This window comes from Petromyzon marinus, chromosome 4 (genome assembly GCF_048934315.1).
Source record: "Petromyzon marinus isolate PM22_M1 ecotype Great Lakes invasive population chromosome 4, UKy_Petmar_22M1.pri1.0, whole genome shotgun sequence".
NCBI lineage: Eukaryota > Metazoa > Chordata > Hyperoartia > Petromyzontiformes > Petromyzontidae > Petromyzon > Petromyzon marinus.
Genome location: NC_133670.1, coordinates 6,929,279 through 6,944,160, shown reverse-complemented (window position 1 = coordinate 6,944,160; position 14,882 = coordinate 6,929,279). Strand labels below are relative to the sequence as shown.

The 14,882-nt window shown below is 44.2% G+C and overlaps 1 protein-coding gene across 4 annotated transcripts in view; it reads left to right on the top strand.

Moving 5' to 3' along the window:
* Positions 1-14,361, top strand: part of LOC116938798 (thyroid hormone receptor beta-A) — a 106,775-nt gene extending 92,414 nt beyond the window's left edge. For all 4 annotated transcript variants that reach the window (XM_032946442.2, XM_032946445.2, XM_032946443.2 and 1 more), the window contains exons 8-9: positions 387-645; positions 3,752-14,361. In XM_032946442.2, the coding sequence (XP_032802333.1) occupies positions 387-645; positions 3,752-3,993 (501 nt within the window). In that variant the 3' untranslated portion in view covers positions 3,994-14,361. The remainder of the gene's footprint in view (positions 1-386; positions 646-3,751) is intronic.
* The last annotated feature ends 521 nt before the right edge of the window (positions 14,362-14,882 follow it).

Here is a 14,882-nt window from a genome sequence, read left to right as displayed (position 1 = left end):
GCAGTAGTCCCTCAATAAAATGGCACATGAACATTGAACTATACAGGTAAGGATCAAAGTTTACAAATCACATTGGCCTATGTGGATGTATCCAGCACTAATCGTCTGCTTCAGGATATGTTTTTAAGGATGATTTGCGATGTCGGGGGGGAGGAAACAGGGTTGTTTCAAAACGTTGGTGTGTGGCACAATGGCAAAGGCGTCGTCACCCATTCCAATTCTTGTTCTAGGGACGTTTAAAAAGGAAATTGGATGGACGCCTTGGGCTTGTTGGGTTTGGCAATGGAGATAACGAGTTCGCCAAGTATAGTGCAGATTTTGCCGACGAGGTTTTATTATGAATGAGCAGGGCCCAATGTGATAACGTGCACGCCCTTCCCCCGCAGCTGCCGTGCGAGGACCAGATAGTGCTGCTCAAGGGATGCTGCATGGAAATCATGTCTCTGCGCGCCGCCGTGCGCTACGACCCCGAGAGCGACACGCTCACGCTCAACGGCGAGGTCGCGGTCAAGAAAGAGCAGCTGAAGAATGGCGGCCTGGGCCTCGTATCGGACGCCATATTCGACCTGGGCCGCTCGTTGGCGGCCTTCAGCTTGGATGACACGGAGGTGGCGCTACTGCAGGCGGTGCTGCTGATGTCTACGGGTAAGTGAGAGCGTGACAGAGTCATGCTGCGGGTGGTGGCGCCGTGGTGGCTAGGAGATGTTAACTACCTCGCCTGGTGTACAGGAGGTTGTGTGGGTTCGATTCCATAAATTTTCACGTGGTAAGCAATTTCCTTGAGCTATCATTTGTGGCCAGGTTGCTTCTGAAAAAGAGCAAATATAGCTGTGGGCCTCACCTGGTAAAGTAAAAAAATAGTTTAATCATTTTTATAGACTCTCCAAAACACACAGTGTGACATTTCACCAACGCACAGCAAAAGTGACAACAGCAGCCCCCATTGACGACTGAGTGGTTGGTGGCGTCACCAAAGTGCTTGTGCAGGGCTCAGTGTGCCTTGCGCCCGTGTGGAATTTCAGAGGACTCGTTTGCAGGAGGTCATGGGACATACCCCAGGTGTTCCATGTAAACTCACTAAGATTCCTGGCAGGAACAAGCAATGAGATTCAAACTATATATTACTCATTTGTCAATGTATTAACTCTAAATATATTCAATTTAACTGGACCAATTATTATACATGATTAAGAAGCTGGATCAGGTGACTCGGTTATTCTGACTTAATTTTCTTGGAGATGCTTGACGTGCCCGCAAGCGAAGCATCGTGTATCTAATTGCTAAACTTTTAGTGTGATAATTATTCTTCACTTTGCCAGTGAGCGAGGCTGCAATGATAACAGTTGTTGGTGCGTTAAACGCTTGTCAGCCACGTGACATTTCGGTTTGTTTGGCCGTGGCGGGTGGTCGGAGGATCTTGCTGCAGTTATTTCGCCCGGATCATTCCGCAGCCAAACCAAAAACTCAATTGTGAATTCGAACATTGACTGCGAAAACGTACGTGTGAAGATGAGTGGCTTTAGATGTGCAAGTGCTGAAACGGACGTCTGTTTTATTTATGACAATGGTCGAGGATTTCGCGTCTTACACACCCAAATATAGATCAGCACGTCTAGAATTTCCTTACACATGATTGGCATAGAGCTCTACGCCGTATCCCACTGTGTACAGCGTAGTAAGTTTTTTGTGTCTTTTTTATTGTTATATTATTGTTGGTATTTATTCACTGCTTTGCTGCATAGGAAGTTCAACAAAGCTGGCCGCATGCCAACCCAAATGAGTGGTTGCGCCACCTGCTGGCGAGAGTCTGCCCATGCCAATGGGGAGCGGCGGAGTAGCGGTTTGCACACTACGCTACGAACCCGGGCCTCCCCTAGGCCGACTCAGCCTCAAATGAGTATCTGGTGCGGTGTGTAAACAGCAACTGGGGAGACAAAGGCGGCCGTGCGTGGTGCTGGCCACCCACCCCCCGGTGTGCCGTGCTGGCCTTCATCGGTGCTCAATAGCAGCACTTGCCCCAACAGTTTGTTAAGGCTATATTGGGGGATCTTTGTCTTTATTTTTTATTTATTTCCTGCGTAGAGGAGTAACACCCCATTGGGGTGTGCAGTGAAACTCCTCGAGTCTGCGGTGACATGGGCCGTGGTGGCGAGATGTTAACTACCTCGCCTGGTATGCAGGAGGTCGTGGGTTTGATTCCAACCCTGACGATGCCTGTTGTATATTTGGAGTTTGCATGGTCTCCCCATGGTCGCATGGATTTTTCTCCGGGTCCTCCAGTTTTTCCCTCCACATTTAGAAACTTGCTCTTAGATTATTTGGCTGCTATGCATTTGCGCATCATAAGCCACTTTGTTGAGCTATCATTTGTTGTGGCCAGGTCACTTCTGAAAAGGAGCAATATAGGTCAGTGGGTTTTACCTGGTAAAGAAAATATTTTATTAATAGTATAGTACCACCGGTGTAAAAACTCCTGAAGTCTGCGATTAATATGTGGAAAATTCACAAAGTACAGACATTTCTGCTAAGTGACCCAAATTCACTGATTTTAGGAGACATGCCTTTTTGGCCATGTCTATGTCTGTGTCAGGTGGGTGGTCCCTGGTTGAGTGGTGAGTGTCAAGTGAGTGGTTAGTGTCTCATAAGTAACAGGTGAGTGTGGTGAGTGTCAGGTGAATCTTTTGAGTGGTGAGTCTGGTGAATATTGCATATCAGATCATTTGTGTCACTTGAGTGGCTGGTAATTTTTTTTACGTCTAATGAGCGAATGGTGAATAGTTTTAATTTACAGCATAACACAAATACCATGGTCTATACGGTTGCGACCACAATTGCTATAGCCACATCGTATCGCTATACGCACGCGCACCACAAGTAGAACACACGTTTATATTACCACCCATTCCGTACCCAACTTGCCCACAGTTGGAAAGTTGGGAGTAAAATCCTCGTTAGATGTGGTCCTGGCCTGTAATCTCTTTGAGGCGGACGAACTTAGTTCGACAAGTTAGGAAGTAAAAGTGGTCATCCTTTGGAGAGACTGACGCCACCACCTTAGGAATATGCAATATCGACCACTTGCTCGTGGAGTTGGAGCGATACTTTGACTCGTGGACTTTTTTGCACGAGTCGTATTATTCTATATCACACCACGAGCACAGCAATATAATATCAGAATCTTTATTTAAAGACGAGGAATCCGATAGAGTCATGAAGAAGCTCTTTTTTCATAGATGTCCAACCGGGGTGGGTCGGCAAAGTTGCATCAACAAATGAAAGTTGGAACACAAAAACAAAAAAAAGTTGACCTGACGGTGGGGGTGGGGGGTGCATCGAGCCTCGTTAGGGCAGATAAGCCAACAAATCTCCAAGCTCTGTGCTCTGCCAGTCCGGCGGGGGGTGGGGAGTGGGGGGTGGGATTTAATCGCAGTTAAGTATTTTGCTGCTAATGTTTATTATTTGGTCAATTTGGACAGTGACGCTGGCACACAGTCGCCTGCTCTTGCAAAACAAATGTCCCGGGATCTTTAACGCCCACTGTGCGTGCAGCTAGCTGCGTTGAATCGCCTGTGTTTAACTCACCCGCAGCATTAATCGGCACCCGTTGTTTTACGTCTCTGACACACCGCGAGGTGTTTTCTAACCAACGGTCACCTGACTTCTCATTGTGGTTTTTCGGCAACTTAAAAAAGAAAGTTCTTGACGCCGCATTTCGTTTTGCTGGGCTCTTGTTTGTTTTGGGTAACCGAAGATCGGCCTGGGCTGGTAAATGTGGACAAGGTGGAGAAGCTGCAGGACACCTACCTGCTGGCTCTGGAGCACTACATCAACCACCGAGAGCACCGCCTGAACCACTTCTGGCCCAAGCTGCTCATGAAGGTGACAGACCTCCGGCTCATTGGGGCGTGTCACTCCAGCCGCATCTTGCACATGAAGGTCACGTGCCCCTCCGTGCTTTTCCCTCCGCTCTTCCTGGAGATCTTCCAGGACTGACGGGAGTCGAGAGAACTTGCGCGCACAAGCTGCCGTCCTCCTCTTGACCCTTGAGCCTATCCCTAGCCGTATGCTGACCTTTGCCCTGCGAGGCATGTCACTGGGCTAATGAGGTTAAGGCAGCCAGGTACACTACAGTTTTGTAATTTAAAGTTGTCATCATTCATGTACATGGACAGTTCTAACACTTTATTCTTACAAAGATGTCACGGTCTTCTGGATGAGGCTGTTATTTTTTTTGTGTATGATGTTTAAAAGCTGACTTTATTATCTAAGGTTAAAGCATTTAATTTATGTTTTTAAAGTTATGGTTGGAGAACATTTTATATACCACATTTATACATAGTCTCTTTTCGTGGCATACAATAACAATCCTATATGTGTGGCATATAACATGCAAATATGTTTGAGTCATGGCCAAATGTTGAGTGGGTTTTGATTTGCAGCGTTTGTGATTGGAATCAGTGCTGTTAGAGGTGGTTAAGCAGTAGATATAAAACTGTTTGCGATTGTGGTTAATGAGATAAAAGTATAGGCTTTTGTCTGCTTCAAGTAAAACATAATTAGAATTAAAATGTAGCTATTATTATTTTGCTGTTTATACCAATGCTTGCTGTTTTTAATCGGCCTACTTTGTGACTTCATCATATACCGTAGTGAATTTGACCTCTATGCATAGTTTTTCATAGCTTTTACGATCATGTTCATTATTCCAAAATCTATTTTTGATGCCTGTATTTAAATCGAATCGCTATCGTGACGTCTACAATATGAGAATAGTAATAATCTGCATTATTGATGATGGCTCTTTCGTACATTGAGTTAATTTGGAAATAGGTTCATGATTCTGAATGTCACTGTTTTATGAGGCATTTACCCGAAATATCGATTCATAAAATGTTTTTAACAGTATACAATTTTAAACAATAAAACATGAAAACAGTGGTACATGAAAGCCATTGTACTTAGAGTAAAACCTCTGGAAGCCAGACTATTTGGGGGGGATAAGCCCAGTTATGGGGGATACCCAGCAAACTACAATTTAAATAACACACTGAACTAAAACTAAACTCCTTTTTATTTTAACAGGTAAAGGCCCACTTAGCTTACATAGCTCTTTTTCACAAGTGACCTGGCCATAAATGACAGCTCAACCACGTGGCTTAACACGTGGAAATGTATAGCTGGCCAAATACTTTAAACACAATTATTAACATTCCATTACGTGCAGCGGAGACGGAAGAATGGATGATTCTTTAACCCAATAAACAGAATTATTCTCCCAGGCTTGAATAAACTTTTATTGTTAAAGCCAGTTTTATACGATTTCAGTGAACCTGTTGCAATGTTCAGAAGTAATTCGTGCGTTTAGAATTTTCCGACACAAAATATGGCATCGAGATTTACGCCACATCATAACCGCACGCGGTGTGAACGTTTGTTCCGGTTGGATTGTGTTTTTTTAATTTATTTGTCACATTTTCTTGTTTTTATTTAGGTAGCCTTTTCCGGCTAACCCTTTAATTTTGGCTTAAACAAGTCTGGCTTCGTGAGGTTCCTCTGTATAAACAATTATCGACGCATTTCGTTATTAACTTTTGGTCTGGCAAATTGCTGAAAGTTTACTTCATGAACGACTGTACTGTAGATTGTGACTTTTATTCATATTGTAATATAATAATTTAAATTATAAATCATGATTTGTTGCCTGTAAAAGTGACATGTAAATAAAATATTAAACTATGACATTCTAAAAAAAAAAGGAACATTGGTTAAATATTTGAAGAATTAAACATTTACGAAAGTGCTAAGAGAATAAAGAAATAAATCATCACAATGTTGTCACGAGAATCATGGCATTATCATGGCATAGTGAGTGGCATGTGTTTGTAGCGAACACGTCTTGTGTAAGAATTTCACGTTTCCCATTTTTTTGCCAAAAGGACTCGGCGTGAATCCTCTCGCCGCGCATGTATATTTCCGATCAAATTTAAAATAGTGCCCCGTCCGTTGTCTTGCAATTTTCAAAAGCATTCAATAAAGCAGTGTTCTACCTCAAACTTCACGCGTTTAGAAGCAACTGAAGGCCTAATAAGTGCAACCATTTGAAATACATATCTTCATGCAGCAGCAGGCTTGACGCCTCCATCCTGCGTCAACTGTTCCACGCAGTCCAGGCTTGTCCTCAAGCAGCGGCGTTGGCGTTTCATTTTGAGTCCTCGACATTGAAAGTGAACACGTTGAGCGTACAAGTGAACATTCTGGTAGGTCCAGCGTGCAGATCGTTGGCAGTGTTGCAAGCGGTCGCTTGCCGCCCGTACTCGCAAGGCTGTGCTCCGGACGTATATTTTTTATTCGGTGCTAATGCACTCTGATTGGCAATGAATAGGGGGGGGGAAGGGGTGTCATCCCATCGTTTGTCTCTTAATAGCACGTAAATTGGTTTTTAGTCAACAAAAAATATGCCGTCAATACTGTTTGCTGCTCACAAAGTCGTGATATGCAATGTTTATACTCGCTACAGCGACACTGCCGTGGTGATCGCGTACACGAGTCTTAGAGCGAGCGCGTGAGCCCGTTCATTTTTCACAGCGAGGCGGTGGTGGGGGGGGGGGGACGCGTACAGCGTGAGGTACAGCGTGAGGTCCCCGTGACCATAGTCGTGACGCGCATTGCCGACTAACCCCACAGCAGCTCTCATTTTTTTTTATATATATCGCTCGTCAAATACACTTTGCAACAATCGGCACATATTCCTACGGCATTTGGGCACAGGTCTTGTGTCTGCAACCAATGCGTCCTTGCAATTGTGTTAATGCAGGTTCAGCTTGTCTTCTGACACGTCGTCCCTGCTGGTAATTGGCAACGCAGTTCTCTACCGGGACATCTGCATTCTCCGGCATTGTGCTTGACTTGATAACAACAACAACAACAACAAAACGTTGTTGTATGCCTTAAAGTTTGGTTGACTCGCCGTACAAGGCTGCTCCGTCACTCACCGCTTTAGGCCATGGAGGCGTTGGATTGTTTATCATTAATTCATCAGCTGATAATTATTAAAATCTGTCCTATTTATATCACGTACGGACGCACGCACGCTTTGCGACACAGTCTTTTATCGCAAGTCAAGAGGTGCCGGACAAACCCCCCCCACCCCCCCCGACCGTTTGCTCGAGCGCTCTTCTGCACAGATGTGCAGAGCCCACGTGGCTTAGCCGACAGCTGCATTCATCTCTTGATGATAATTGATTTAGTATTCATACATTGCCTGACTGAGCTATTATGTGGAAAAGTCAAAGCAGGGTCCTTAAGCATTGATATAGTCAAGACTAGAGGCCTAATGTGACTCAGCCGAGTCGGAGCTCTTGCGTACGTCTTTACAATTGCCACAAATGATGCGTGTAGAATTTTCAGTGAAAGCATTCTACAGGGAATTTCAGAGTACAGTTTAAGTGAAACATGAACCAGAGTGTAGCGTTCCTTGACGCGACTGAATGCAATGTGTCACACGAGGCAGTTGTAAGCGGAGTGGTAAGACTGCATAGGAGTTAATAGCTGTGTATTGAACGTAATCGTCAAATTGATATACGGTACAAAAAAAGCGTAATTCCTGTAAAATAACTTTCCAAACCTCAAACCTTGCAGAGAAGTCACGTAGGACGTTCACCTGTTATTGATCTCGCCGATTTAAGCGTTTACATTTGAACATGCCATGAATGATCTTCCTGCGGAAGGAATAACGCACTGTAAATGTGTTACACTTAAATGTTTAAACGTAAACGAGCATGTGCAGGCGTCCATGTCTCAATTTGTGAATGTGGCTTCTCGAAGGATGTTTAAATATAGCATATACAGCACGTGACCTTTAGCAATGTCCAGACCGATTGTGAGATTGTATCCATTCTGATGCAACAAGTAGTTTAAACACGTGCAAAGCTGTGCGCATCTATAATTGGAACACACCAAAATAGGATATTTGTGGAGCAGCCAGCAAAGGTCTTGGTTGTGTTCGAACTGTGCCTATGGTTTACCCTGTTATTTATTGGTATTTAATATTTTCACTGGGTTATAATGGCACGATATGGTGGTTGAACCACCTTGTGTAACACACTGCCATGTGTTTTGGACAGCAATGTGGCACACAATATATTATCTAAAAAAAAAAGTGCTTTCTAACGGTGAGCTGCATGGGGCAACTGAATGTAGTTCACACACTCGCATCAAGTTTAACGCGACACATTATGATGCTTTGTGGCTTGTCTTTACGTCGCTATCCAGAATGTTTTGTGATTTTGATTGTTCCAAAATCCACACCCAACTTTGGTTGATGAGTTCGTTACAAAGGATTAATTTTCATTCAGATGAACCGGTGTTCAGATGCACTCAGTAACAGCGTTAGTATCATTCAGCGCCCCCCTAATGTGACAATCTACAATGTATGTTCTGATAAACTCTGATGTTGCGTGGTTTGTCTGTCCAGCATGCTTCGGAAACTTCTGAGGCGTGTAAATATTTTTCAACCTGGGTTTTTTAATTGAGATTCGTTTTTTTTCTTCAGTTATTTTTACCTCTTCGATTATTTTTTCCTCCAAGGAATAAACTGATACTTATCATGACATGGCAATGTAAATCTGACATATACTTTTTAAATTTGGAAATACATATGATAAAAAACTCTATCGATGCGTTTTATGCTTTACCGGCATAGAATGTGACGTGTTTTTGTTCTGTGTTATGAAAAGAACAATCCTGAACATAACCAGTGGCTTATTACTCTTTGGTTCTTTAGGTAAAGTCACGTAGGTAAAAAAAATAACAAAAATAATACAGTGGGGGGGGGGGGGGGTAGCACGTGCCCCCCCAATGATCCGATCGAAATCCCTTATTTCGATCGGATCATTGGGGTTTATTAGTAATAAATCGGCATTTTGCGACCCGCACTGCCACTGTGTAGCATATTATTACGTGCCAGGGACTCTATGAGATGATAGGACAATAGTCTGAGTCTATAATTGGGGCAATAAGTAACGGAAAAGCAGTTATAAGTGACTCACAGAATTGTGCGCAGTTGCGTATACAGAGTCCACGACTTCCCTGAAGGCATCAACACCTTCAGCGAGCGCATTGCCGATCACACAACGCGGTTCGAATTCGCCATCGCCGCACACGAATCGAATAAAAAGCAAGGGACAAGTCCTTACTGACTAACAAGTCCTTACTCACTAACAAGTCCTTACTAACAAGTCCTTACTCACTAACAAGTCCTTACTAACAAGTCCTTACTCACTAACAAGTCCTTACTCACTAACAAGTCCTTACTAACAAGTCCTTACTCACTAACAAGTCCTTACTAACAAGTCCTTACTAACAAGTCCTTACTTACTAACAAAAGTCCTCTTATCATTTTTAATTGCTGGAGGGGTTGCCCCTCCCTACCTCAAAATCCTGGCTCCACCATTGCTTCAGGGCTGCATTAGTGTTCAAACTAACATGGCGGAAAATTAGAACCCAAAGCTTGTTGAAAAACACTTTTTAAAGATGGCTTGCTGACCCTCCACCCCTGACCCTGGAGGCGGAGGCGAGGGGGGTTGCTCCAGGAAGCGTCGGGGTTCACGAAGTGTGGGATCGTTGACCCCGGGGGGCCCCGTGCTGCTGATCCCGAAACGCAACTGAGCCGTTGCTATCGTCAGTGGTCATGGAAACTGAGCGATAAAGAATAACACGCGTAACAGCCGCCCAAGTGAAACGTGACTGATTCTTGGGTGTACTCCAGCTAATTATTTCATTTATCAGTCGTTAATGAAAAGTGAAGGGTTTTGTTAACGCTCAATAAAAGGTAAAATTGACAAATCCTCGTAATTCAAATATTGCATACTCTTTGGTTCTTTCGGTAAAGTCACGTGGGTATATTTTATACCCAGGTGACTTGACCGAAAGAGTATGGATTCCTGCAGTCACGAAAGCTTCAAATCAAGATCAAATATTGCATGCGCTTTCCCCCCCCCATACGTGCTTTGTAGACAATGCTCATTTAGGTATCCCCAATTTTCTCACTCCGTTGCATTGCCTGCAAGCTAACCAACCACTTGCTTCACCATATTTGCGATGTCTTTGTTACGTTTCAGTAAGTTCTCGCCTAACTGCGTGGCATTCTCACAAAGTGCCGATTCACAGTCGCAAGTGAAACTCTTGGTCAGGAGTTAAATCAACCCATCGTCCTTCTTGAGTCAATGAAATAAGTACCCCCGTTTTACGAGTCTCACAACACTCTCTCAGGGCTGATAGAATGTGCATTCATCTGCACTATCTGAAGACCGCTCTGTTTCTAATAAATCTATACCCGCAGCTGTTACACATCTTCTTGTCTTTTCAAAATAGCATAAATCGGCCCAGCTTTACCCACCTCATCATCGTCGAGGCTCAGTCACATGCCACGCTTACACAGTCGTTGCCTATACAGTTATACACTCACGACATCCACCGTAGTCGAATCATGTATAGCAGTCTGAATAGCATTTAAAAAATATATACATTTGCTTAAAATTCCTGCAGAGCCAAATCTTTATAATCAGGGACACCTAATCATCAGATGGAACCTTGCCTACTACTGAGACATTTTCACCCACACCCCCTTTTTTTTACATATATATAAAAATACAAATCTCTTAATTTCTTGGATTGTGTAGCCATAGGGCAAGTGTAATGTTATCGGGTAAAACTGTTGACATCTACGACCATGCAACAAAATGTGCCGTCAAAAAAAAACAAGTTGCCGTAACTCTCCATGAATGTAGGCGAATGCGGGCACGTGGGTGGGGCAATGATTGTTGGGGGCACGCGAGCTTACGGAGGTTGAGGCGAGGGAGAGCTCTCTTGGGATTGCGTCGAATGTATCTAATAAGCCATTACTATGGGTTGACAATGACATGTAAGAGCGCAGCTCAGGATGGGGAGGCGGGGGGGGGTGAAAAGCACACTTACTGTCGAAAGTCAAAACGTTCTCTTACCCATTCGTATTGAAAATGATCGACTCCAGGCAACGCCTCGTTTTAAAATACGGCGACGCATTCGACCTGCAGCAACAAAAAAAAGGTTTGCTGTGCTTGATGAGAACCGGGTGCTTGAAAATATTCCAACGCAGGTGCCCCACCACCACCACCATCAGGACCGTATTCGAGACGACGAGTGAATCGTCGTCACCGTTTTGTAATAAAAGTCCCCTGTAAACGGGGGAGGAAAACACAAACTGCGTTACTCGTGGGGAGCCCTTTTCGCCCGCGCAGTTTAAACGGCAGCGCTGTGAAATGGTTGCGTCTCGTTTGTGCATTGTTGAGTGGTGACCGTGACGCTGTTCTTCGCGTGCTCGCTCGTTCGCCTGCTTGTTTTTGTTTGTAATGCGTCAATTCGATGTTTCGCGAGACGCTTTCTTTCACCGCTGCTGCGACGCCACAATTCTTGACACCTTTCAAAGTGTGACCAAGCCACAGTTTTTGTCGGTAAACGTTTCCCGTCCACGATGTCACTCGGCCATTCCCGTCGGCATTAGCCACCAACGTGTGAAGCTGCTATGCCTTCTTACCAACAGCCCCGATTCATGTATGTAGGTTGTATGTATGTTAAACTTCTTTCGCACGGTACGTTAGCCAACCGTGCCAATCGTAGTTGCGGCGGCTGGGTGGGTGGGAGGAATAACGAACTTAACAGATCAAAGCAGTTTTAAAGCAGCAAGTGTTGATCAGATAGATTGTTGTGTGCCAAATTTGAACATATGTCCACCCAAATTGCTTTTGTTGGCTTCTCACCAAAACATGAATTGGGCCGCGGTTTGCTACTCGTACACTATTGGAGTGATCATGACGAACATGTTCGAATGTTGCATGTACAAGGCGATACATTTATTTGACACCGAGCTAAAATGTTGGAGATACATTTTTAGGGTGACGGTGGGGGTGGGAAAATGCATTTTATCTCAAACATTTTCCCCGCATCTATTTGTGCAGTAACATGGGAGTGTGGGGTTTGTGTTAACACTTAACCTGAAATAGTCAATGGAGTACTGCGGTATATCGCTAATTTGAACGGCACGATATCTCACGCGCGGGGCGAAATCCTGAAATAATTGTGATATTTGTTATTACATGCATACACGTACGAACGTGGTTCATAAAAAAAATTGTGACGGTAACAGGCATAGCAGCCTTAAGGCGGTGACTTTAATAACGGACACTATTATTGAGATCCTAAATTACGTATATAAATGCACTGATTTTAACTGATAAAATAGCTTTAAACCTCTCCACAGTATGCACAGTGGCTCCTACACATTGAGTTATATGGGAGGTTATCTGTACTTTGTGTGTACCTTGAATGTGAAATAGGATAGTACAAAAAAACCCCATTGTGGAATATGTAGTTTTATACAAAAAAATGATGTTTGATTTGATATATTTTATTAAAGATGAATGTATAGCTCTTTGAATGTTGGTGGTCATTGGGAACACGAGGTTTGTGAATATCGTTTGTCCGGTGGGTGGGGGAGTCTCACAATTGTGCTGGGGTGTTCCGAGAGATTGGAGCATAATCGTCCGTCTGGAATGCGTGCAGAGGCACGGATGTAAACAATAGTTAACGGATATGTTTTTTGCCTCCCCCGGCTCTCCTAGGGATAAACAAAAGACATAATACTGTTTGTTGGCACTTGGTAATACAGGTGTTTAAATTCAGTGGTGGGGAGGGGGGGGGGGTTTCACCTTCTAAACGACGTTGTTTAATGTGTTTGTAATATCATGTTGTTGTGAATAAGCGCCTGCGCATCTACTGAGAGAACATATGTGTTGGTACGAATTGGGGATGGGACCCTTAAAAAAAACTTTTTGGTTTTTACAACCCATACAAAGTGGAGTTGTGTATTGTTTGTATTATAATAGTCAATGTTATAAAAAATATATAGATTTCAAATTCATGTTAACCATGCAACTTTATGGACTGCTACTAAACTATAAAAACAAAATTCCATATCTTTCATTGAGAGCTCTCCATCTGTACATGCACACACCAAAAAAAAATAACACCTGGCCGGTCGCACTTCAACAGCGCACCACTCGCAATCACGAGACGAAAGTTCACATCCTCATTGCGGGGTCAACTGTTCCCAGCATGCCTCCAGTTGATCACGTGATGAGACCACGTGATGCGAAGTGTCCCATGGAGAGAGGGTCGTCTCTCGTACAAACGTGAAAGTGCCACCGCTGCTGCTGGCTCGGGACTGCTAACGGGAGGAGATGCTTGTTGGAGGATTGGTGGGGGTACATGAACCGTTGCTCGCTACAGCATTGCATGCAGTAGCGTAGGTATTTCCACAGTAGTACACGCCTTTGCTCTTCCCATTTCCCTGCTTGTAATTTATGTATGTCTGCTGAACTTCTTTCGCACCGTACGTAGCCGAGCGTGGTAAGCGGAGGTGCGGGGGAAGGACAACAAACTAAACATTTACTTGTTTAGGAGCCTTGTGTTATGGTAACATTCAGTCGGCTTAATATGTTTGGTAGCTGTGTACGGCATACGACCTGAATTGCCCTCTGTGCAGAAACCCTCTTGCGTTGCCTGGCACACGTGTTATCCTAAGCTTCATGGCGTGCTGCATTGGTTACTGGTTGAAAGGTTAACGTTTGTCTTGATCTGTGGGTTGTCGCTATTCAGACTAAAGTGTTAGGGGTGCCACGTTTGATGAGATGTTAACTACCTCGCTTGGTATACAGGAGGTCGTGGGTTCGATCCATAACCCTGATGCCTGCTGTATATTTGGAGTTTGCATGTTCTCTCCGTGGTCGCGTAGATTTTTCTCCGGATCCTCTGGTCTTTACCTCCACATTTAGAATGAACATCACACGTTTAGAGGATTTGGCTGCTGTACATTTCCACGTGACGATAAGCCACTTCGTTGAGCTATCATTTGTGGCCAGGTCGCTTCTGAAAAAGAGCGATGTAGCTCAGTGAAAACTTACCTGGTAAAAAAATAATAAAAAATAGTCGTAATAGTTAATTGTGAATCGCCAATATTGATGCCGCATGTTGTCACATTGAATTGCGATCATGTAATGCGACCACGTGCAGCACTCCAAAGCAACTGCAGAGGGTAACTCATCGTAACGAAACGGTACAAAAACAGATTTTCACATTAACAAAAGCCCAGTTCATTCAATTGTTGCATTTTCCTCGGCAAAATGTGACTTCTCTTGGTGGTAGGTTTTTTTTCTTGTTGTTTTGAAGTAGTACTCTGAGCCGCGCTCTAAATCTTAATCGTTTCCCATCTGAAGCACTGCCGGGTGTGCTTTGTGTTCATTAAAATGAAAGCATCGTTCGTGTCAATGTCTCCCAGTCTGATAACATAAGTCACGGTGACACGTGAAGACACGCATCTCGCGTCAGTGTTTCTAAAATATGAATGTCTAGGTATGGTACACACTGTAAGCACACCGCTCTGTGCTCGTGCACAGGTAATGGAATTTTTAAGGGGAGTGCTCTAAACATCACAGATGCCCCTTACGTGATTTCCTGAGAGGAATGTACTGAATATTTAGCGGTCTCCTTGTTCACAAGATGCTGGCGGGTAGACACGTCCGTGAAAGAAAACGTGATCTGGCCAAGGTACGGTCCACTCTTCCACGTATTCCCTAAGAACAAGCAACACCTCTGCCACCATGGCACCAACCGTAATTGTAGGCCTCCAGTTTGGCACACAACAACCGCCAATGTGCATCAAATTGGACCCGCGAGGGCGTCGTTACTCATCAGCAATGGCCGCGTTGCTGTGCTCGAACCAAAGCTGTGAAGGACGAGAACAACCCCATCATAGCAGCACAACAGTGCAGGTGGGGAAACCCCACGAG